A 21,477-nucleotide genomic window follows, 5' to 3' on the forward strand; every position below is an offset into this window, starting at 1 on the left:
AAAGCTCTAAATGTGATCTTGATAAAAGGAAAATCACCCAGTAATTCCACTAACTCTCAGTGCCTTGAAGTACAAAAGCTGTGCCAAATGCAATGGAGATATCCAACAATTTTGTTGTAATTCATATCTGCTGCTCCTGCAATAATGTATGTCTGTTGTAAAGCTGTTGGTGAGATCCTGATTACTTTATTCCTCAACTGTTCCCTCAGAATTTTGCATCAATTAATTAATTAACTAGCTTGCTAACTCATGTCTATTGTAGAGTTCAGAATTAACCTACCTTGATTTGTGTTCTGTTATGTCTTAAGAACAAACACAACTTTGGTATTTAATTAATAACAACAGTAATGAACTGGCATTGTCTCCAAGACAGCAACTTGGAATTTACTGACCTTTATGAATGACTTCAAGTGTGATTCTCTATTCAAGCCATGAAAGCCATGCTGATACCATATATGAAATAAGCCATTTTTTCTCATGGCAGTGGGAACCTCACAAGAGTTCTGATACCAGACAGTGTAAAGCAGCTACACATAAATACAGTTCCTCTCAATAGCAGCTTCTGAAGTTCATTGGTGACCTTTGCTGTCTTTACTGCATCTGTGCCCCACTGTGTCTGTGACTAATGTTCCCTGTTTGACCTCTTTAATCAGAGTCTTCACAGGTACTGGGAGTCTCAGTAGGAAGCTAGAGGGTTGGAAATAAGGAGCTGTGAAAAAGAGTAAAGGCAGATATCAAAGAACTCACACTTGGTGTGTTTCCATGGAATATTCCATCTGAGCTTATTTGCTGCCCTAAATACTGTCGCCCTATTGTAGCCTTCGGTATTCCATCACTTGCTTAACACCTATCATAGCTGCATGACTCCTGAGTCGTATGCACCACGACTTCCACCATCCAAGGCCTTTCTCTGTTTGATGATCTAGCCCAAAATGTGTGGATTCTGTCTATGACCACTGAATCTGATTTTCCATTGCTATAAGGTTTTATTGCTATATTCTTAAATTGTATGAAATTAAATATGTAGGAAAGATATCCTGACCTAACTGGTCCTTGTTCATCTACTTTTATGATAAGTCCTTTTTATAGTTCTGGAGTTTTATAGAACTGGAGAACTCCACAGAGCACTCAGACAAAGGCAGTGTGCCTGGTTTGATCTGTGTACAATCCCCAAATGCACTGATGCAGTAGGGAAGGAGGTGACCCACTCTTGCAAAGCTTAGAGCATACACCTCAAAGGTTTTGAGTTGTCAGGAAGACAGCTATCATATGAGTGGGTGCCTCAAAGAAATGAAGAAAGAGAAACAATCAGGAAAGGGAAAGTAGATATTATTTAAGAATCATCAAATGGCTTGAGTTGGCTTAAAGACAATCTGGTTCCAACCTCCTTGCTGAAGGCAGGGGATCGCCACATGGCTGCCCAGGGCCCCATCCAACCACCAGGAATGGGGCATCCGCTATTCCTCTGGGCAGCCTATTCCAGTGCCTCACCATCATAAGCATCAGAATAAATGCAAATGTTCTGGTGTCAAGAGTTGTGAAACATAATACATTATGAAAATTAAGTTATTGGAGAACTCTGCAGAAAAATTCAAGAAACATGGCATTAGGAAGGAAGTAAAATAGTGCAGAAAAATACAAAGAAACAGCACTGAATTAAAAAGGTTAATTGTTAATGCTGTAATGTGATCAAATCTGTTCTGAATTTCTTGGACATTTTATTGCTGAGTAGCACACTGCTAAAGAGCTGTTTGGAGATTTGACCCTATGACCCTCAATTAGTCATCGAGATGTAGACAAGATAAGTTGAGCAAAACTTTTTTCAAGACTTGTATTAATTTACCCCAAAGGGCCCACATACCAGTAACACAGAAATTTATGACAGACTAAGAAAAGCCAGAGCATACTACTGGAATTGTTAAAGACTGAAACTGTCAAGAGCTCTGCTTACCAAAGCATCTAAGGCTGTGATGTTTTTGTTTTCTTTACACCACTGTGTGCACTTATTTGACTGTGTGGTACATCAGACCTTTGTAATATATGCTTAACCTTCATGCATTCTTTTCCATTGTTCCTGTTTTAAGGAAATGCACACTTTGCCAAAGGCAATACAGAATCATTCAGCTATTGTAGTCTCTGCTTTAGAGTAACTCTAAATAATTCCTGTATGTCTTTAACAGTGCACATTTAAATATAAGGTATTGAGTTATTGTGCTTCACAGGTTATAGGAATGATTTCACAGATCTATGGGTATATAAGCTTATCAAATAGAAATAAGTGGAGGGAAAGCTTAGGGGAAAAAAACCACACTATTTTAAAAAATGAAGTAAATAAGCTAAGAAATGCAGAAGACAGATGATAGTGCAGCCTGATTGCTATCTACTCTAGCCTGGATGATGTTCATACAACATAAATAAGGTTTGTGTTATTGAAAGAATATTAACTGTTGTAGTGGAAATGCTGTCATGGCCTCAATAGTGATTGAGCACCTGGTGGAAAGGCAGGCCCAACCCAGGGGATCTCAGGTGCATGCATGAGTGACAAGTAGGGGTGGAGCCAGGATCCACTCCTTCTTAGACCTCATTTAAGGGTTGGCAGGGAAGGTCAGGGTATCTATCTCTCTGGAGATCACTGCCCACCTGAGACCTTTCAAAGTTAAGCAGTTTTTCTTCCTTTGTTTCTGTATCTATGGTTGCTGCATTTGGGCTTGTTTTCATTTGCTGTAGCCTAGGATTGTGCCAGTCAGCTATTATTGCTGTACTTTCCATTGCATTATAGCATTACAACTGTGAAGTAAAAATCTTGTTCTTGCTCTGGTGTTACATATCAGTTTTTGGAATTGCTTGTCTGCTGATCAAGAGCATAGTCCGAATAATCCTGACTAATGTCAATTTGTCAGTTATCCATAGCCAAAGGCTGCATGTATATAGCTTTAACAATCTTTTTTATACTTCTGTGAAGTAGATCTAAAGCAGTATAGTATTGGTATATAACAAGACCACTGAGATGGCACATGGATGCAGAATAACTACCGTTCCCTATTGGATTTCCAATGAAAGATTTAAGTACTGAGGTAACACACATTTAATTTTTAATGCTGAGTGCACAAGATCCAACTACGAGTTTTGAGAACTATGTATTCTGCTTCCAATGAGGTATACACATAAGAAGAATGTAATATTCGTCAGTGGGTAGATAATCCAAAATTGCTCTCCTGCTCTGCTCAGATTAATCTAACTCCTGCTTAAGCTTTGTTCTGAATCAATACACCACGGGGGTTTGCTTTTACTTGGAATTAGTTCACAAAGACTTCTTACATGAGACATTTCAGAGGATGAATCCGCTAACAGAAAACAGTGGCTTATTTGATAGAAAATTACTCAATTTACTTGTTAATTACTAGTGGAGTATACAATGTCTAGACTTGTAATTTTTTTAATAACCAGCAATCCTTAACACTGTCAGGTCTATTAACAACACACCTCTCGAGATTTCTTTGATTCTGATGCATTTGTCTGCATTTCTAAGTGTGAAATAATGCTCCATTCCAAACTTACCAAAACCATTTGTCCATTTAGGATTTTGTTATGGGTCTCTCAATTTTACTCCGAGGGACAGTGCAGGAGAAACTGAACTGGGCTTTTAATTTGTATGATATAAATAAGGATGGCTACATAACTAAAGAGGTAAGGTCTACTTTTCATACTAATACTGAAACTGAAGTTTTTATGCGGAATGTTTGTATGTCTTGCTTTAAAGAAGAACGGGGTCAGAAGAACCACTATCAAATCAGACCTGTCAAGAAATAATCTATAACATATTATGAAACTAAATGTGCTAATTTTCCCTCTTGTTTTATGACATATATCAGAATAGAAAAAAGTATCACAAGCTTATGTATGTACAGAAACATGAATGTATAGAGTATAGCAGATGACTTGCATCTATAACTGTTCTTACAGTTTGTGTAACTCCTGCTAGTAACAAAATCCAAAGCTTTTGATAAAAATGGAACATTCTTTGCAAGCATGTAAGTTTGTGTTGCGGTTATTTCATCTTTCTCTTGAAAACTCAGTTGTATGAAGGTCTTGTTTGTCAAACTGCTGCTATAGAATCTTCTTCTGTTTACTTATGCACTAGATTTTAGGAGACTTTTTCCCACGGTGAATGTGCACATATTCTGAATCACTTAAATTATCAGAAAGATTTATCTGTGTGTACTGAACAAGTAATGAAAGCCAAACCAACATGCTGGAATTCCTAGGAATATCCAGTACATTTTTGAAGCTGTTCAATCACTAAATAACAGTGCATTTTTTTTCTCTAAAATGCTGTGAAATTAATTGTTTTCGGAATCAAAGCAAAATATATAATGCACCCTGAATTCTGCATTTTTTCTTTTCAGGAAATGCTTGATATCATGAAAGCAATATATGATATGATGGGGAAATGCACTTATCCTGTTCTCAAGGAGGACACACCTAGGCAACATGTGGAAACGTTTTTCCAGGTGGGTCAGGTAACAAAGGAATCCAAAAAGACTACTCCGTTTGCAGCTGTAGAAACATTTTCATGGTTGTAATAGTTTCGCATATCCTATCCATTTTGTTATTCTTCTCTATGGTTCATCCCAAGGCACTTGTCTACTCACATCTCACCTTTTCAACAAGCTCTTCAAGCTAGTGTATTACTTCCTACATCATTATAGCATTTTGGCCTAGTTGTTGCAACATGTAAATGAAATGAATATTAAAAAATGACTTTTAAAGTAGATCTGGGAAATGTAATCAGAATTTTTTGTTCTTTCTGATCAGAAAATGGACAAAAACAAAGACGGAGTAGTTACCATAGATGAATTCATTGAGAGCTGCCAGAAGGTAAGTACCCAGAGATAAGGGTTGAATCTGTATCAGCTGCCTACTTACTGCTGTCATACACTGATTTTTATTACTTTATTTATTTATTTATTTATTTATTTTGAAGTGACAGTGAACAGAACAGCATTTATTTATACTTAACAGCAAAATGTTTTTTTTGCATTCACCTAAATATTTCTATCTCCTGACAACGCTGGGTAGCACTTAAAACCAGCACACAGTCACAGCAATATATGACTTGAAAAATTATCACATATAGGAGTGCTCCCCCCAAGCAGTAAGTTTTATGGAGAATGGAAGCAGCTTGTGAATCATTGAATGGCAGGAGTTAACAGCAGGCACGTGGTTTTTTGTGGTTTTGATTTTTTTTTTTTTTCCTAAGGCAAGCCAGCAAGAACAGACTGTGATTAGCAGTTGCAAGTGTTTACTTTGTCTAGGCGGCCCTTAATTTCCTTAAACTGCAGAAAGCAGCTCCCTACATTTCGAGCCAGGATTGAAAGTAAATATGCAGAAAGAACTACAGCCTGTTTTCACTCCTCTGCCCTCGGGAACTGGCTTGCTTTTACACCTGGAGCCAATGTGAGGAAAGATGCATTTTCAGAATTTTAAGGAAATACCATTGAAAAAAATGCAAGAAAAAGAAAATCAAATGATACCAACTATTGGTGTGATGAGAGGTTATGTTGTTGTGTACTGCAAAATGTTGCATTACACTTCATGATAAAATGGGCTTGATTACAATATGCAAACTGATAAGACAAAACCACTGCTATTTGTTGAAGGGAAACATATAAGGAATTGTAGTTGTTCAGGTGCTATGTCAGCCTTCCCAGGCTGGCTGATTAGTGTGAAGCTGTCAAGAGGTCAGCAGTGTGGGCTGTGTGTATTGCTTCTTGTGTGTACTGTATTCCAACAGCAAGAAGTGAACTGTAGACGGGAGACAGGAAAGAACAATGCAGTTAGTGAGTGATAAATGTATAGTGATTTGGAATATAGAAAGCAGAACTGGAAAAAGCACAGATATGCTAGAATTTGTCTGTTGTTTTATGCATCCTTGGGATTGCTCTCATGATTTACAAGTAGCAAAATACAGAGAGGTCACAACCACTTAGTGGTCACTTACTGAGTCTTTTGATCAACTTTAATCCACCGACTTTAACATATGAAAAAAAGCAGTTCTAATTTTGGTTGCCTTGTGGATCCTTAGCAGTGGGTACTGGGTTGTGTCCTATCTGTCAGCAGTGTCGTATCACACTGATGGCGGTTCTAGCTTAGCTTGTCAGTCTTACTCAATATGAGTGACAGGTACTTGCTCTCCTAACACTGATCATCTGAAACAGGGATGATTTCCCAGCTGAGGTCTACAGAGTTCTAGAAGTTACATGAAAGGCTTACCTGAATATAGTGATTATAGTAATGGATGGACTGCTTCATTTACAAAGAAAAATCAGCTCCTTTGGTAAAGAGTTGCCAGCTCTCCTTTGCCAAAGTGATTCAGTTTATCATTTCTGTTAGTAGATTTCTTACTTAGCTCTTCTGAGTATTCAAAATAAATGATTAACAGGGCTTCTCTCTCACAACAGGACAGATACCATTCTCTCATTTTAGAGAACAGGACATCTTGCTGCTCTGCTTGATGTGGAATCCAGATGACAGCATACAAAAGATATGTTGCTGCCCACATTTACTGTCTTTGGACTTCCTAAGACCTTTCTTTTATTAACAGCTCTGAGCTGCAAAGTGTTTAATTCATGTTTGTCTCAGGATTTAGTTTCAGAAATGAGATTTGTGTTTGGAATTCAGCCTGAGTCCTTCAAGAAAATTCCTTCAGCAGATGTACTCTGTTAACATGGCTTCAGGTTTTTCAGGATTAGGCTTCTCTCGAAGGAGTGTAGTCCTTTGGGAGAAGGAGTGGCCGCTTCCTTTTAAAACACACTATAGGAAAATGTTTTGTTAATAAATTAGTAGGTATGAGACTGATCTAGAAAGATGATGCTCAGTTTCCTGTCTTTTCTCAGCATGCAGTGATTTGCATCACTCCAGAGCGAGGTCTCATCTTTCATGAGTATATAACAATGCCTAAAACAAAACTAAATAATTCTGTAATCCTTTCTATAGTAAACTCATCTGTTTTGATCCTGCCATGCAGTGTTTTATAGTCTTTTTTTATAGTCCTCCTGTATGCTCTTGTGCTAAGGAAAAACAGCATATATCATCATTATCACCCTTCTCTCAGTATCTCTTTTCCAAGCTGCAAAATACTCATTTTGTTCAATTTTTCATGCTGAGGAAACCAGTCTGCACCTTTAGCTATCTTGGGAACTCTGCACAGGGTACTGCTAGTTCTACTATTATCTTTTGCTTCCCAGAATCTCTTGTTGCTGAATCAGGACGGGATCATAGCATGCCTGTAGTTCCCTAGACTTTGATGTCTATCTTTGTTGCCTCATCTACAAGCCATCCCTTGCATACAAGCTAATATTAGAGCATGTCTATCACAGAATCACAGAATGACCCGGGTTGGAAGGGACCTCAAGGATCATGGTTTTGCATAACAAATGATTCTACTTCAAACCTTGGAATGGGAATGCCCACTGATGAATATGGCAGCCAGAGCTGCATCTGGTGTATATGGAAGTATACTAGAGGCATACAGGAAAAGTTCACCATTTTCTACCAGGAAAAAACTGAAGGAAAATTTATGTTGAATGATCTCTTAGGCAAGACTTGCCAGCCTTTGAGAACTGCTGCTGCTCCTCTATTTTGATTTGGAGGCCATGTTAGTGGGCCTTAGAAGTGTATCCCTTTTACTGTTGTTACGTGATAATTAAGATCAGCATGGATGCTTTAAGAGCAAGAAACAAAACAGCAGAGCATATTTAGAGAAGCTCCACATTCAATTCCTGTGATTTTTATTTATTTATTTATTTATTTTCTTCTTTTTGGTAGCATTAAGGGCATTTGTGTTCTTAAACACATACATAACTGTCTCTTTTAAAATCCCCTCTTTGTGTTGAGTACTCATTTGGCACAAATATTGTGGAAGCACTGTATGGTCTAGGGAATGTTTCAAGTTCAGGACTCTGAATTCATAGTCCCTGTGCAATAGATGGACAATCCTTTGACCAAGTAAACATGAAGAAGGTATATAAGGAACTACAGAGTGTTCGGTCTTCATTGAGTATGGTCTTGTCTGGTCACCAGATATAAGGGCCTATATTTGCTCATGGAAAAAGTAAGGACAACAAAAGTGTTTCCTCTCGATCAAGTTCTTTCTCCTCTGTCATTTGCCTGCTCTGTGTGTTGGAAAGTGGCATAAGTTAGGCATTACTTCAGCATTTTGAGGAACAGATTACATAAATTACTAACATCATAATTTGAGAAAACTACTCAAAGTTGTTGTTTTCCATGAAATGTATCAGCCACTGGAATGAACTGTGAATAATTTTAATTTCTAACTAACTAGTCATGTGTTACTGGAAGGCCTGAATATCAGTTGCAGAGAACAGAGCATGCATTAGAACTTCCTTATGGTAAAGGTGATGGAGCACTGGAACGGCTTGCCCTGAGAGGTTGTGGAGTCTCCTTGTATGGAGATATTTAAGTCCAACCTGGACTTCTACCTGTGTGACACAGTGTAGGGTACCTGCTTTAGCAACAGGGTTGGGCTCAATGTTCTCTGGAGGGCCCTTCCAATCTCTGCGGTTCCAAAATTAGGAGTATATCCATTAATCACTTTTTTTCTGCTAAGAATTTCTCCAAACAGAAAAACAGGTGTTGTCATTACATGTGTACAGTTTGTCCCACCTAATTTCACTATAGATATTTGCCAGCTGTATATGTAATGATGTATGATTTTCATGTTTGTTTTGTGTGTTTGTTTTTTACAGGATGAGAATATAATGCGGTCCATGCAGCTCTTTGAAAATGTGATTTAATGAAGGCATTAGGTCAACAAGTAATGGACAAATATAAGCAATTCTGCAACATAATCTAAAAGATGGATTTCCCACTTTACCATAAATAAAGTTACTCAGCTTTATACTGAGACATGCAATATGCAAATAAGTCTTTTTTTTTTTTTTTTTTTAAATTAGTTTTCTCCCTAAATCTTCCAAAATTACACATTTTATTACTTCAGCAGTGGCTACATAGCAAGATTGTTCTGAGAAGTCAGTGTTTTATTTCAAACCCCTCAAAGCAGAACCTGACATGCATCTTTACTATCATTCCAAACCCTAGATAAAATAGATTTAATCACACAAGGATATTAAATACTCTTAGTTTTGCTACACATTTGTACTGGATTCAGCTCTTGGTGTTTAAGCATACTTATTAAGTTTCAGCTTCTAATTTGTACAGAGGAATTGCCACATATTTTCTTTTCATGTTTTCTGGCGTAGTCCTCATTTTTAAGTAATACTTTGAGTTAAAGTGCTATCATTGATGTCCAGTGCACAGCTTGCAGCAGTTGCCTTTCACATTTGACTTGCTTCTGTCCTCTTCAGAAACACCTCCCAAACCTAGCAAAATAGATAACTTGAGAGGAAGAAGTGTTAAACAGCAAACACATTTAAATTATGATTGTTTCAGTAGTTCTGTTTCCTAACAAACACTGGTAAGCTTCTATCAATCATGCTTATCTAGTAAATCTGCATTTAATTGATCATGACAAAAATATCAACATGTTGTGCACACTGTGCTTCTAATACTTCTTGGACATGTAAACAAAGTTCTTTGCTTAAAATTAAGAGTCTTTAGAATTTGAATTTTTTATGAAGAAAACTTAACTAGTTCCTACCACTGTTTCCATGAGTTTGTGTCTTGTTGCCTTTAATAAAATTAAAAAAAAAAAAAGTTATTTTAAAATTTTCATCCCTTTTCAGTGTGCAGAATGAAAATCACTACATAGCAACATCTATTAATGACTACTAGCTGAGCTAACATCTCTGTCAGCATTTTTGTAGTATCTTTAAGATTCAGGAAAAAAAAACAACCAAGAAGCTTCAACTATACGATATTATCTGTATGTGATAAGTGCATTACATTTTTTTAGGATCATTTCTTCATTAAGATTGGAGAAACCTTAAATATGAAACTAGATAATAATGTATGTACCTAAAATAAACTAATGCCCCTTCCGATACATGTAATTTTTAAGATACACTGTCCAGAGATTGATGCCAATACTTCCCAATAGGTGAAATGCTTTCAGAGATAGGCCAATCTTCATTGTGACATTGCTGCAGAAACCTTGAAATGGGATTAATGATGTAGAAAGAATGTTGTAAACATTCTTTTGCAAAATAAATAAATAAATATATAAATAATCAGGTATCTATTCTGGTGTAGAGATGGGATGTTAGAGGCATGTTGAAGGCTGCTCTGTTATCACCAGTGTAGGATAAGAGTAGTACAATACATGTACACCTGAAATTTGCTTTAGAGTGTTTGTGTAAACTAAGTAAGTGTGCACATTTTGTACAAAAAATAATATAAGAAATAAAGTAAACGAAGAAAAACAAGCAACATGAGCAATTTTTTTGTGTGTGTTGTTAAACAAATAGCTGTATTTCTTCAGATTTAAGATTTCTGCCAACAAAATTTATGTGTTTCAAAAAGCTTTAATATATTGACTCAGAATAGAACTGTTCTGAATTAAATTTAGCCAGCCAGCAATAATCTTCTGAATATTCTGAAATTGTTTTCAAATTAACAGTATTATTTAACAAGAGCTGCTGAATGACATTTTGGAATCAAGCTCACTAATGGACAAATGCAGCTCTGGATTCTGAGAACAGAGTGTTGGGCAGACCCTGAGCAAGGTCTCTGTTTGCTACATGTATGGTATGCTTGGCTTCATACCTTCAAAAGCTGACTCTCAAAAAAGTCTAGGTGGGTTCTTACAATTCTGTCTAATCCACTTAGTCTTGATGAACCAGAACTGCATCCATGCACGCCCATGGCTCAGAATAAGTTAAATGTTTCAAAAGCGTATGTAATTTAACACAAAGTTAACTTCCATTTAAGTAATTACAGCCAAATTATTTTGAGTTCCATAAATATACAGACCATCTTATGCAGCTGCATTAATGGAAATTGTAATTTATAACAAAATACAAATTTACATTTGCTCTGCTTTTGAAATAATATCCAATGTCTTTGTGAGCACAATGCATACATAAATAGAAGCCAATAGAGAATTAATAGAGCTTTTCATTATCATGTATTCACAAACTTACTTATGGGACTTTTTCCACTCTCCATTATACTGAAAAAGAACTGTGATTAATTTAAGAGAATATAGCATACCACAAAGTGATGTTCATAGGCAGTTTATCTTCAGACTTGAACTCACAAATCACTTTTTGCTCAGGGGAATACAGAACAATAGGTTGGAATTTTCGATTTGATGATAGTCACCGATGCCTGATGATGAAAATAGAATGCATTTAAACAAAGTGAGGCACATTAGCGCTACATGTGAGAGCATTCACATCATGTCTATAAACTATAATTCAAAACTCTTAGTTGCCTTTACTGCTATGAAACAAAATGGTAGAAAACTAAAATCTATTATTTACTAAGAAATTTACTTTCTAGCCAGTGTTTTCTCACTTTTTCTTCTCGATGAACAATGAATTGCACAACAAAAGCTGTGAACAGAATGTTCAACACTGTAATACTCCTCTGTACTTTAAATACATATTTTTTTAAACGTGTAGCAACCGTGGATTTTAACCTCTGGGTTAACCAAGAGGGGCTAAAATGTGAGAAAATCAGACGATTTTCTTAGTAAGTGACCTAAGTACTAAGCTATTAGGGAACGGTCAGACATCATCAATAACAGCAAACTGTTTCTTTTAGCAAGTGCTAAAAGATTGCTGAGGAAAGCACTTAGGCACAGAAAAAGGAACACAAAGCCTTCATCCCAGGTGCACTTAAGGAAGGCAAATATTCAGCCTGACTCAGGTGTCAAAAGGGGCCAGGAGCAATTTGCATTTAACATTTGGTGAATTCATGGATCACTCATCACTGGTATCTACCCTACTCTATGGTCTGTACAAGAAGCCTGCATGCATAACTCAGCCTAACTTGAACTAAACACTCCTATAAAGCACCCTGGATATTAACCCACTCCACACCCATTCTAAAGCCTCAAAAAAGACTTTCCAGAAAAGCGAAGAATTCAAAAGAAAGAACAGAGAGTGACTTATTTAACCAGTGAGGCTACATAAACTTCCCACCAAGAAGAATAAAATTTTCCAAGCAAATAACATTGATAGGGATCCACACGGATGGATGTTAGCTCTGCATGTTTTTCAATGTGGATTGATGCACTGTTTGAGTACGGCCATTCAGTTTCTTATATAGCTGCTGATCCCCCTGGAATATTTTACTGAAATACACCCCTCTGTTTCCTGCTCTGGGATGATTAAAGTAATGGTGACAATAAATGAAAGAGAGAAATAAAAAAATGGGAAACAATAGAAGCTAACTGGCAGAATATGCTTCATGCAGTGTAGATTTAAGGTCACTTCTATCATCACTTAATACCTGAAAAGGACTAAAACAACTATTTTTACAGCAGACTGGAACTGCCACAGTTTAATATCATAAAAAAGTCCTCTGTTTTATACAATATGAATAGCTGTGACACGTTAAAGTAAGTACTTTTCTGAAAAGGGTTATTAATCTGATAGCCAGATATGGAAGTTGTCTTGATAAAGATGCATTCAAGTGTGCAGTTTACATATTATTGTCTGGTCAACTCACCTTTCCACCATATTGCTCCAACTTCTGTAAAGCAATAGTGATTTTTTCTTTGAATTTCTTGTCCATTAATCTCCTTGAAAGCTATTGGAAAAATACAGTAAAGAGGTTTGTAGCCCATTCTCTTTACTTTGGGAAATGAGAGCTGAAAGAAACATCATTTTATAACTTGTAGCAGATGTCAAAGTATGGATCTCAGTAAGGCAAAAGGAGCGAAATGTTAACTGCTGAGCTTACTTTCAATTTATGTTCCTCATCTGTTAAGCTAAACAGTTTAATTTTTTTCCTTTTAGCAAACAAATATGGAAGAGGAATCGATCAATACAAAGTCATTCTTGAAGTTGAAGAAAGGTTAACATGGTTTTCATTTGCACCAAACAGGATTTACTATAGTGAAAATACTCCAAAAAAATAATCACAGATACTCTCTTCCTTTAATTTTGCTGTAAAAATTTTATTTGGAAGAAAGGTGAATTAAACCATGTCTGTGTAATAGAGGAGGGAAGTCTACAAAAGGATGTCTACAAAAGGATTCCGTATAAAAATACATTCCCCAACTGAACTTGAAGTTTACTGAATAAAACTTCCATGAGCAGAATTCCCATCTGAAAGAAGTAGAAATATTTTCCTATGATCATTTATTGACACTTTCACAGATTTTTGAAAAAGTTCATACTTGAAGTACAAAACTGATTTAGCAATAAACACAGATGCTATGCTTTGAAACAATGTTAATATCAGCTCAGGCTCAAAAAGTTGAAACTTTTTTTAAACAGAAAACCCTTCAATTATTCTCCAGTTTACATTAAAAACAGGTATTGTACAGTTAGAACATTTAAAGTCACCACACTATACAGGAATGATGGACTTGCACAGAGAAATATATGAAGTAATGCTTTTCACGGTACTGCTGAGTCCTCCAATGTTATATGTGCAGATATTACAATAAACATCTCCACAGAAGTACCATAAAAATATATATATTCTCTTACTACAGCATTAAAACTTACATTTGTGAGCAGATGCTTAAGATGGTCGTTAAGAGATGGGCCAACAACAGCACTCAGTTGAACTAAAGCATCTAATCCCCTTTCAAATACTTCATCATCTGAATGGGCCTTTGATGGAAGAAAATGAAGTCCTGTCAGACTAATATTCAGACAGGTGCACAAGCTCTTCAAAAATGCAATCTCTATTTTATGATTGTATTTTTATAACTGTACTTTTAATAAACTAAAATTACTGGAAAACCACTAATTTTTATAATGTTGTAAACAGTTAAGAAATAGAATGTAACTGAATACTGTCTAGATTTAATAATTAAATGCAGAGGTATGTTTTTGTAGAAAGTAGAAAACAAAAGCCTCCACAATTTGCCAGTGAAATTGCTGCACTTAATTAAAAATAATAAAAAAGAAAACTGCTAATTTATGCTTTATATGCAAATAAATACATTCAGCAAGCAAGAGAAATTACATCTAATGTTTCACTTTTGAAATGCATCCCATATACAGCGCTGCACAGCTTCTAAGGAAGAACATCTTTAAAATGTGGATATATCAAAACTGGGAACCAACATTTTAGTTGAAAATGTAATGAACTCACAGTAATTCTTAGGTAACTCATAATAATAATTATCTTTGTTGGAGAAATGCAGGAAACAATGACTTTCTGGCTCAATGAACTTAGCCCTGCCAACTACAGCTCTGTCACCTGCCAGCAACCATCACACTCTTACCTACTTCTATGGTGTTTTGTCATCTGTACTGCTCTCATTATCATACTAATAAAAGTGACTGGAAGAACCAACAAGAATAATTCTTCTAGTTCTAAAAAAAAAAAAAAATATAAAAAAGTAACTATGAAAGTCTCTGCAAGAAGGGTAAGACGTACCAATGCAGCCTTTAACACAGGAACTAGACGAGGCAACAGCGGAATGGCTTTTTCAGCAGCATCTTCAACCAGAAGTAATTCTTTAAAACCCTCCTTTGAAACAAATGTATAGGGATGCTTTGTCTCTCTCAGACCCTGGTGCAAATGTAAAATATATTCACTTAATAGTTATTCTGTTAAACAAAACATAATTTTGAAAGTCCCACATAACAGAAAGACAGTGTTTAGGTTCTTTTACCTCAATTGAAAACATAAAATACACTAACTCCACCATGTGGATCCATGGAGTACAACTCTGATCACAAAATATCCATTTTTCTTCTGAAACATTTAATATTAAACTTACATTATGAAAATTTGTATTTCAATCACTATTTGTACTTCATTATCTTTAATCTGCCTACCCACAGGAATTTTTATACAGGGCCAACAGAAGATTAGGTTATATTTGTAAATAGTTTCTATACTGCTAGGTAAAATAATATAGAAGGTGAACAGTGGAAGGAAAAACAGCCCCCCGGGCAACTGCAAAAACTTGTGAGTGGTACAAATATGCATGATGACCTAAGCAGCAGAACTCAAAGACTGAAGTTATATGGTGGAAGTCTTTCTTATTTCCTTACCAGGAACTGCAAGCTACTTTAAGCATTGACAGCTTGTTTAATCTTTTGAAGAAACTGGATGCCCTGAAGGCATACAAGGCCAGGCTGGATGACGCTCTGGGCAGCCTGGTCTAGTGGTTGGCAACCCTATCCACAGCAGGGGTTTGAAACAAAATGATCTCTGAGGTCTTTTTCAACACAGGCTAATCTAGGATTCTATGAAAATAAAAGCCCGCTCTACAGAAAGCACTATAGTCAACTTCTATTAAGACTCCTGAAGCATATTTGGCCATAAATGACACTAATGAAATATAGGAGTCTAATGTTCACATTATAAAAAATGTTTATTTTCTTTAACTTATTCAGAGAATCCTATTTCCACTGTATTAATTCAATCTATTAGCAAGGGCACTCTTAATTTAATAGATGGGCTTTATACACACAAAAAAAATAAGCCATTTTTTTATAAAACAACCTCCAAACCCACAAATGAATCAAAGTATTTTGTTCAGCACAGGAAATATCAAAGCATTCCTATTTTCGGGTGTTAGCAGTTCTTAAAACGTTGTAACTGAAATACATTTTAGAATCATAGAAACACCAAGATCAGAAAATACATACAAGATCACCCAGTCCAACTATCCACCTATCACCAATAGTTCTCACTAAACCATGTCCCTTTGTACAACATCTAAACGTTCTGTGAACACCTCCAGTGTTGGTGGCTCCACCACCTCCCTGGGCAGCCCATTCCACTGCCCGGCCACTCTTTTGGAGAAGTAGTATTTCCTAAAGTCCAGCCTGAACCTCTGGACTTGGGGTCCAGAGCACAACTTGAGGCCATTCCCTCTAGTCCCATCACTAGCATCTAGTTCCACAAAACTTGACTCTTGTTTTAAATTACTCTTTATGGTACCCACAATAGATTTCAGTTGATGGTAGCTTGGAGGTGGACACTTATTTTTACACAGTGGACACTGTCAGGATCTCCAAATAAGTAGAAAAACCCCATAGCAGTTCAGTCATTTTACGCATACAGATCATTGTAAACACACACAAAAGTGTTCTGATTGAAGGTGAATTGGAATTCAGCTAAACTAACTACTGAATTGTGAATTTCAATGCTTCCAAAAGGTACAAGACAAAGAATCAATAGTTCTCCAGTGTGCTCTCTAAACATAACTATTCTTTCTCAGCCATAGGCAAATCCAGTCAGTGAATTTAGTCCTATGCAGATATGGTGACAATACAATTGGTGTTATCTAGAAGAGTTATGCTTTCACAGTCCCTGGATGACTTTTTTGGATCCCAGACTGTAATGTATGTGAAAGGTATGTACTGGAAAAATAAATGAACAAAAAAAGAAGAACACTGTGCGTGTTTGAGAGAACTGAAATCCTACTTTTTTCCTCCACAGAGCGTCCACATCCCAGATAAATGCTTAGGTCAGAAAGGAATGGGCTTGTTCTTAGTTTCTTACTTAGCTCTGTGTTTTAAATTGGGTTTGGATACTACCACTACTTCAGTTCCTCCCAGAATTGTTTCAATTAAATCATGAAGAAGTAGACTGGCATTATTTAGCTTTTAGGAACATGTAGCTCTGAGACATTTTTATGCATCCCTTGTTACAAAGAATAAATTATAAACCACTATTTTCAATTACAGCAGCAGTTAAATAACAGCAGCTGACATAAAAATGTAGCTGAGTACGTTCAGCACTACATGGAATAAATACTGTGTGCTTATCTTCCCCACAAAGATAGTTTACCTCTGCCAGAGTTATGAGAAGAGGATCAAAAGGAACTGTTTCAAGAGGGCACTCCCAGTGCAGTCGGTGCTTTACTGATCCATGCATTAACCTATATAAAGAATTAAAGTTGGAACAAATCAACATATAATAATAAACAATTTATTTCTAACACTATTCATATTGAAATAATACCATTAGTTTTTTTAGACTATATGCCATTGTATATACAACCTCAACATAATGACGTGTAAGAGCACGCAGAAGTGCAATTATTACAGATTTCGAGATGGCAGTTTTCAGAATTCTAATCCCAACCACAAAGAAATCAGAAAATAAAAGTTACAAGAATTACAGATGCATCTCATACAGACACAGAAGATGCTCCCTTTGAAATTCTACTCATTTTAATAACTGTCAATAATCATTTCCCTCAAATACTAACTGATATGAAAAAATAGCTGAAGCTGAAAGAAAACTATACTGGAATTCTTCAGTTAATCGTGTATACATGGTTTCTTTAATACATGTGTGCATATATATATATATACATACATACATATATATATATAGTGCTAGAGCATATATATATATATAGTGCTCATGATTAATAAGTAATTATTAATTTAACTAATTCTGCAGCCACTTGACAAGACTTGACAAAAGTGCTTATTATGTATGTGAATATGTAATAGACAAAGGGAATTTAAAATACCATAAAACACTTACATGTAGTTTTGTTAATACCCAATACTGCTGAAAATTAGAGTTGAAATAATCAAGAAAACATTCTCATATTACCTACTGCAGACAAAAAGACTGCAAGATGTTTGCTTAATAAAATGGCACTAATTTTATTATCTTTGTTATAAGGAAAAGCACCTTTAAATGATGAAATCAGCATCTTTTGTGAAACAGTTTTAACATTGCACAAAAAAGAACAAAAAGGCAGTATCAAACATGTGGAAAATTGCTTCTTTCTTTGAAAATAAATTAACTGCCTAAGTCAAAGAGTCTAAAGCTGTGAATAGATGTTTATCAATCCAAATTCTACCTGACCCTAACGCATATAACAAAAAGTAAACTAACAGAACTGAAATACCTGCACGGAATGCCACCTTTAGCATATGTAGCAGCAAACGCAGAAGGTGTTCTAGAAGGAGCAGCAAACTGCAAGGACACACACAAAAAAAAAAAGAAGGAAAAAAAAAAAAGTGTTATGTGTTTATAAATTTGAATATGTTAAAACTGCAAATTACTGAGAAGGAAGCCTGGTTGTATGACTGTATTAACTTGAAAAATCTGCAGATATAGGATGGAAAATGCACGTTTGATACACTTATCAAAAAAAGGGCTTGACTCAATTGTCTGCAGAGAAAGTTGTAAAAATGAACTAATAATGTAGAATTCATGCTCTCCTGATGCAGTGCTCCCATTTTCCTATTTTGTCATGCAAATCTTAAGATTGAAATATTATGAGTTCTCTCTTAACAGATTAAGGACATCTCACTTTCCTAATTGTTATTATATGCAGGTGTCATGGCTGGAATAATTTTCTCTGTAGAGGCTGGTATGATTAAGTGCTTTTGATTTTTGATGAAAATACTGATGATAGCACACTGATGCTTTACTTATTGCATGGCAGTGCTTACACAAAGCCATGGACTTTCCAGCTTCTTATGCTGCCCTGCTAAGCAAGTTGCTGGGGGTGCACAAGATGGGGACAAAACTAAAACAGTTGACCTCAAAATGGTCAAAAGGATGTCCTGTACCATATGGTGTCATGCTAGGCAACAAAGCTGGGGTAAAGATGGAGGGGACTTGGAATGATGGTGGTTGTCTTCCCAAGAAATCGTTATGTGTGATGAGCCCAGCTTCCCTGGAAGTGGCTGAAGATCTGCTTCCTGATGGGAAGGAGCAAATTAATTCCTTGTTATCCTTCGATTGCACATACAGCTTTTGTTTTACCTAGCAAACTGTCTTTACCCTAACTCACGAGTTCTTGCACTTTTACCCTCTAGAATTCCTTCGCCCATCATGCTTGGGAAGAGTGAGGAGCTGTGTACTACTGAGCTGACACACAGCTGTGGGGCTACTCAACAACAGCAGGTAACTTGCAGAGGGTTGTTTCTGCTCCATCTCTAGCCTGATCCAACTATACACGAAATTACAAGTTGGCAAGATGTAGAATAACATCTAACATTAAGCAAGTGGGCACTGAAAATTAGTGGGAGCTTAGTGGGAGGAAAGTCTAGACCAAGTTACTTTTTTTTAATCATATACATGTTTCTTATCAGTTTGAAATATGACCTAATTTATTAGCATGATCACTCAATGCTACTTTCAAGTTTAAACATCTTTTCACAAAGTATCTAGCATGAAATGCCAGGAAATCTTAATTTCTATCTTTCTAGTGTTTGAAACTACACCCACACTGATAAAACTGTGCGCACAATTTGACTTTTCACTAACAATTTATTTGTTAGATTTTATGAGATGATCTTTGAGATACTACCAGAGTCTGTATCATTGCACAGCATACATACTGGATCAATAGTTTTGGGATTCAGCTTGTCACTGGGTTTTGGCTGTGGCTTAACTGCAGGTTCTGGAGAATATGGCAAAGGAGAAGATGTCTTGCTTTTCTGTGCAGCAGTCTTTGCTTTTATCTGGTCACCTGACGACATTTTTAGAACATTACTACCTAGAACAGAAAAAGATTGAAAACACAGAATTCCATTCCTACGTGACAGGATATCAAGGGTTACAATCTCCAGGTCAAAAGACTGACAGTAACAATGAAGAAAATCTGAATAAGTGCATTAAAAAAGGAATCCTAATTCTTCTGTATCTCCTAATTCTGTGCAGCTCTCCTTCACTTTGCTAGCATTTTCAGAATATGGCCTGCCTATAGCAATAAATCTTTTATAAAGGCCACAATTAGGCATTGAAGACTCTTCAAAACACACAAAAAACACACACGGGATCTTTAAAGGTCATGAAGTCCAACTCCCCTGCAGAGAACAGAAACATCTACAGCTAGATCAGACACTCAGAACCTGGTCCAGCCTTATCTTGAGTGTCTCCAGGGATGAGGCATTCACCATATCCCTGGGCAGCTTGTTCTAGTGCCTCATCACCCTTACTGTAAAAAAAAAATCTTCCTCATATTCAATCTAAATCTACCTTCTTCTAGTTGGAAACCACTTCCTGTGTCATATCACAACTGATCCTGCTGAAGAGTCCGTCCCATTCTTTCTTATGGCTCCTCTGCAGATACAGAAAGGCCACTATCAGGTCACCAAAGAACCTTCTCCAGGCTGAACAGCCCCCAGTCTCCCAGCCTGTCCTCATAGGAGAGGTATTCCATCCATTGGAACATTTTTGCCCTCCTCTGGATGCACTCCAACAGCTCCACATCTCTCCTGTACTGAGGACTCCACATCTGGATGCAGTACTCCAGGTGAGGCCTCACCAGCACAGAGCAGATAGGCAGGATCACCTCCCTTGCCCTGCTGGCCACGCTGCTTTTAATGCAGGATACAGTTGGCCTTCCAGGCTGTGAGGGCACAGTGCTGGCTCATGTCCACAGAATCACAGAATCACCACTTCCCATCTACCAGTAAATCCAAGTTCCTTTTGGCAGAGCTGTGCTCAATCCTTGTATTGGCAATGGGGGTTGCCACAACCCAGGTGCAAGACCTTGCACTCAAATTTGTTGAACCACATGCCCAGAAGCATTCAGACTCTTTCCTATTCCAAGAAGTAATTAAGATACATGCCAATAACTTACAATACCATTTTAATTAACAACAAATTCTAGATGCACTTCAAATCACTGGTCACACCATCACAGGAAGCGCAGTAAATAAATGACAACAGATAGATCAGCCCTTTGGGACAAGAGTAAAGATGGGAGTTTGGTTTCTGGAAGCCACATATAAAAAGCAGACCGGCAATAAGCAGGTTGCAAAGGCGAAGCTGCTCACTTACCCCGCTGAATGAGCTCTCTGCCGGAGCGCAGATGGGGTAGAGAAAGAGAGCAGCAGCAATCTTTCGTTTTCCGCTATCCCCCCTTTTCAGAGCCCCAATGCCCGACCCGGCCCACCCGTGACCTGGCAGCGGGCAGCCCCACGAGCGGCCACGCTTCCTGCCGGTTGCCGAGGAAACTACGGGCCGCCAGGAGCCCAACATTCCTCGGCAGGACGAGCCCGGGGCGGGCGGAGCGAGCGGGACATGCGCGGTGGAAGGGCTGTGCGCTGAGCTGCCCTCCGACTGGGATGGAGGGAGGGATGTGCGGCTGTATGAGGCTGCTGCATGAAGGGGGAAGGTCATCCTTTCGTCCTCTGTCACCACAGTGATATCTGCTGCCACCCTGCCTTTTCCCCAGTTACAGCTCAACTGTGCCCAGCCCAAGCCTTCCCCTTGGATTCCATCAGTAGCCTCAGTGAATGGAGTGGACTGTAAAGACATAAATAAGAAAAAAAATACTGATATTATTTGCCATATTCTCTTTGCAGTCATTTCTGTTTCAATTATAAGTACAGAAATTTATTTATTTATTTATTTATTTATGTATTTATT

General features: G+C 37.1%; 2 protein-coding genes across 11 annotated transcripts in view; one reads left to right on the forward strand and one right to left on the reverse strand.

Annotated features, from left to right (window-relative positions):
- Positions 1-10,403, forward strand: part of KCNIP4 (potassium voltage-gated channel interacting protein 4) — a 372,702-nt gene extending 362,299 nt beyond the window's left edge. For all 7 annotated transcript variants that reach the window (XM_015862833.2, XM_015862835.2, XM_015862837.2 and 4 more), the window contains 4 exons: positions 3,580-3,687; positions 4,407-4,511; positions 4,816-4,878; positions 8,769-10,403. In XM_015862833.2, the coding sequence (XP_015718319.1) occupies positions 3,580-3,687; positions 4,407-4,511; positions 4,816-4,878; positions 8,769-8,816 (324 nt within the window). In that variant the 3' untranslated portion in view covers positions 8,817-10,403. The remainder of the gene's footprint in view (positions 1-3,579; positions 3,688-4,406; positions 4,512-4,815; positions 4,879-8,768) is intronic.
- PACRGL (parkin coregulated like) lies at positions 8,970-21,243 on the reverse strand. Of its 4 annotated transcripts, none has more exons than XM_015862844.2 (9): positions 20,887-21,022; positions 19,440-19,597; positions 17,996-18,063; positions 16,915-17,005; positions 14,545-14,679; positions 13,662-13,769; positions 12,655-12,735; positions 11,191-11,307; positions 8,970-9,401 (listed from the first exon to the last, which is right to left on the reverse strand). In XM_015862844.2, the coding sequence occupies exons 2-8, from the start codon at positions 19,578-19,580 to the stop codon at positions 11,251-11,253; spliced, it is 681 nt and encodes a 226-aa protein (XP_015718330.1). In that variant the 5' UTR covers positions 19,581-19,597; positions 20,887-21,022; the 3' UTR covers positions 8,970-9,401; positions 11,191-11,250. The 4 variants fall into 4 exon arrangements, with proteins under 4 accessions (XP_015718330.1, XP_015718331.1, XP_032300087.1 ...); XM_015862845.2 differs by having other exon boundaries at positions 19,440-19,593; positions 20,887-20,997; XM_032444196.1 differs by lacking the exon at positions 19,440-19,597 and having other exon boundaries at positions 20,887-21,243.
- Positions 21,244-21,477: the final 234 nt, after the last annotated feature.

Source organism: Coturnix japonica, chromosome 4 (assembly GCF_001577835.2).
Source record: "Coturnix japonica isolate 7356 chromosome 4, Coturnix japonica 2.1, whole genome shotgun sequence".
Taxonomy (NCBI): Eukaryota; Metazoa; Chordata; class Aves; order Galliformes; family Phasianidae; genus Coturnix; species Coturnix japonica.

What these genes read in the sequence shown, in the direction of transcription:
- PACRGL (XM_032444196.1), bottom strand. Translation starts at nt 21,228, where the DNA reads ATGACCTTCCCCCTTCATGCAGCAGCCTCATACAGCCGCACATCCCTC. An exon ending in CAGAGAGCTCATTCAGCGGG is followed by an intron (nt 18,064 to 20,886) that starts GTAAGTGAGCAG and finishes GTGTCCTTGCAG; the next exon opens with TTTGCTGCTCCTTCTAGAAC. An exon ending in TTAAGCATCTGCTCACAAAT is followed by an intron (nt 12,736 to 13,661) that starts GTAAGTTTTAAT and finishes TTTTTCCAATAG; the next exon opens with CTTTCAAGGAGATTAATGGA.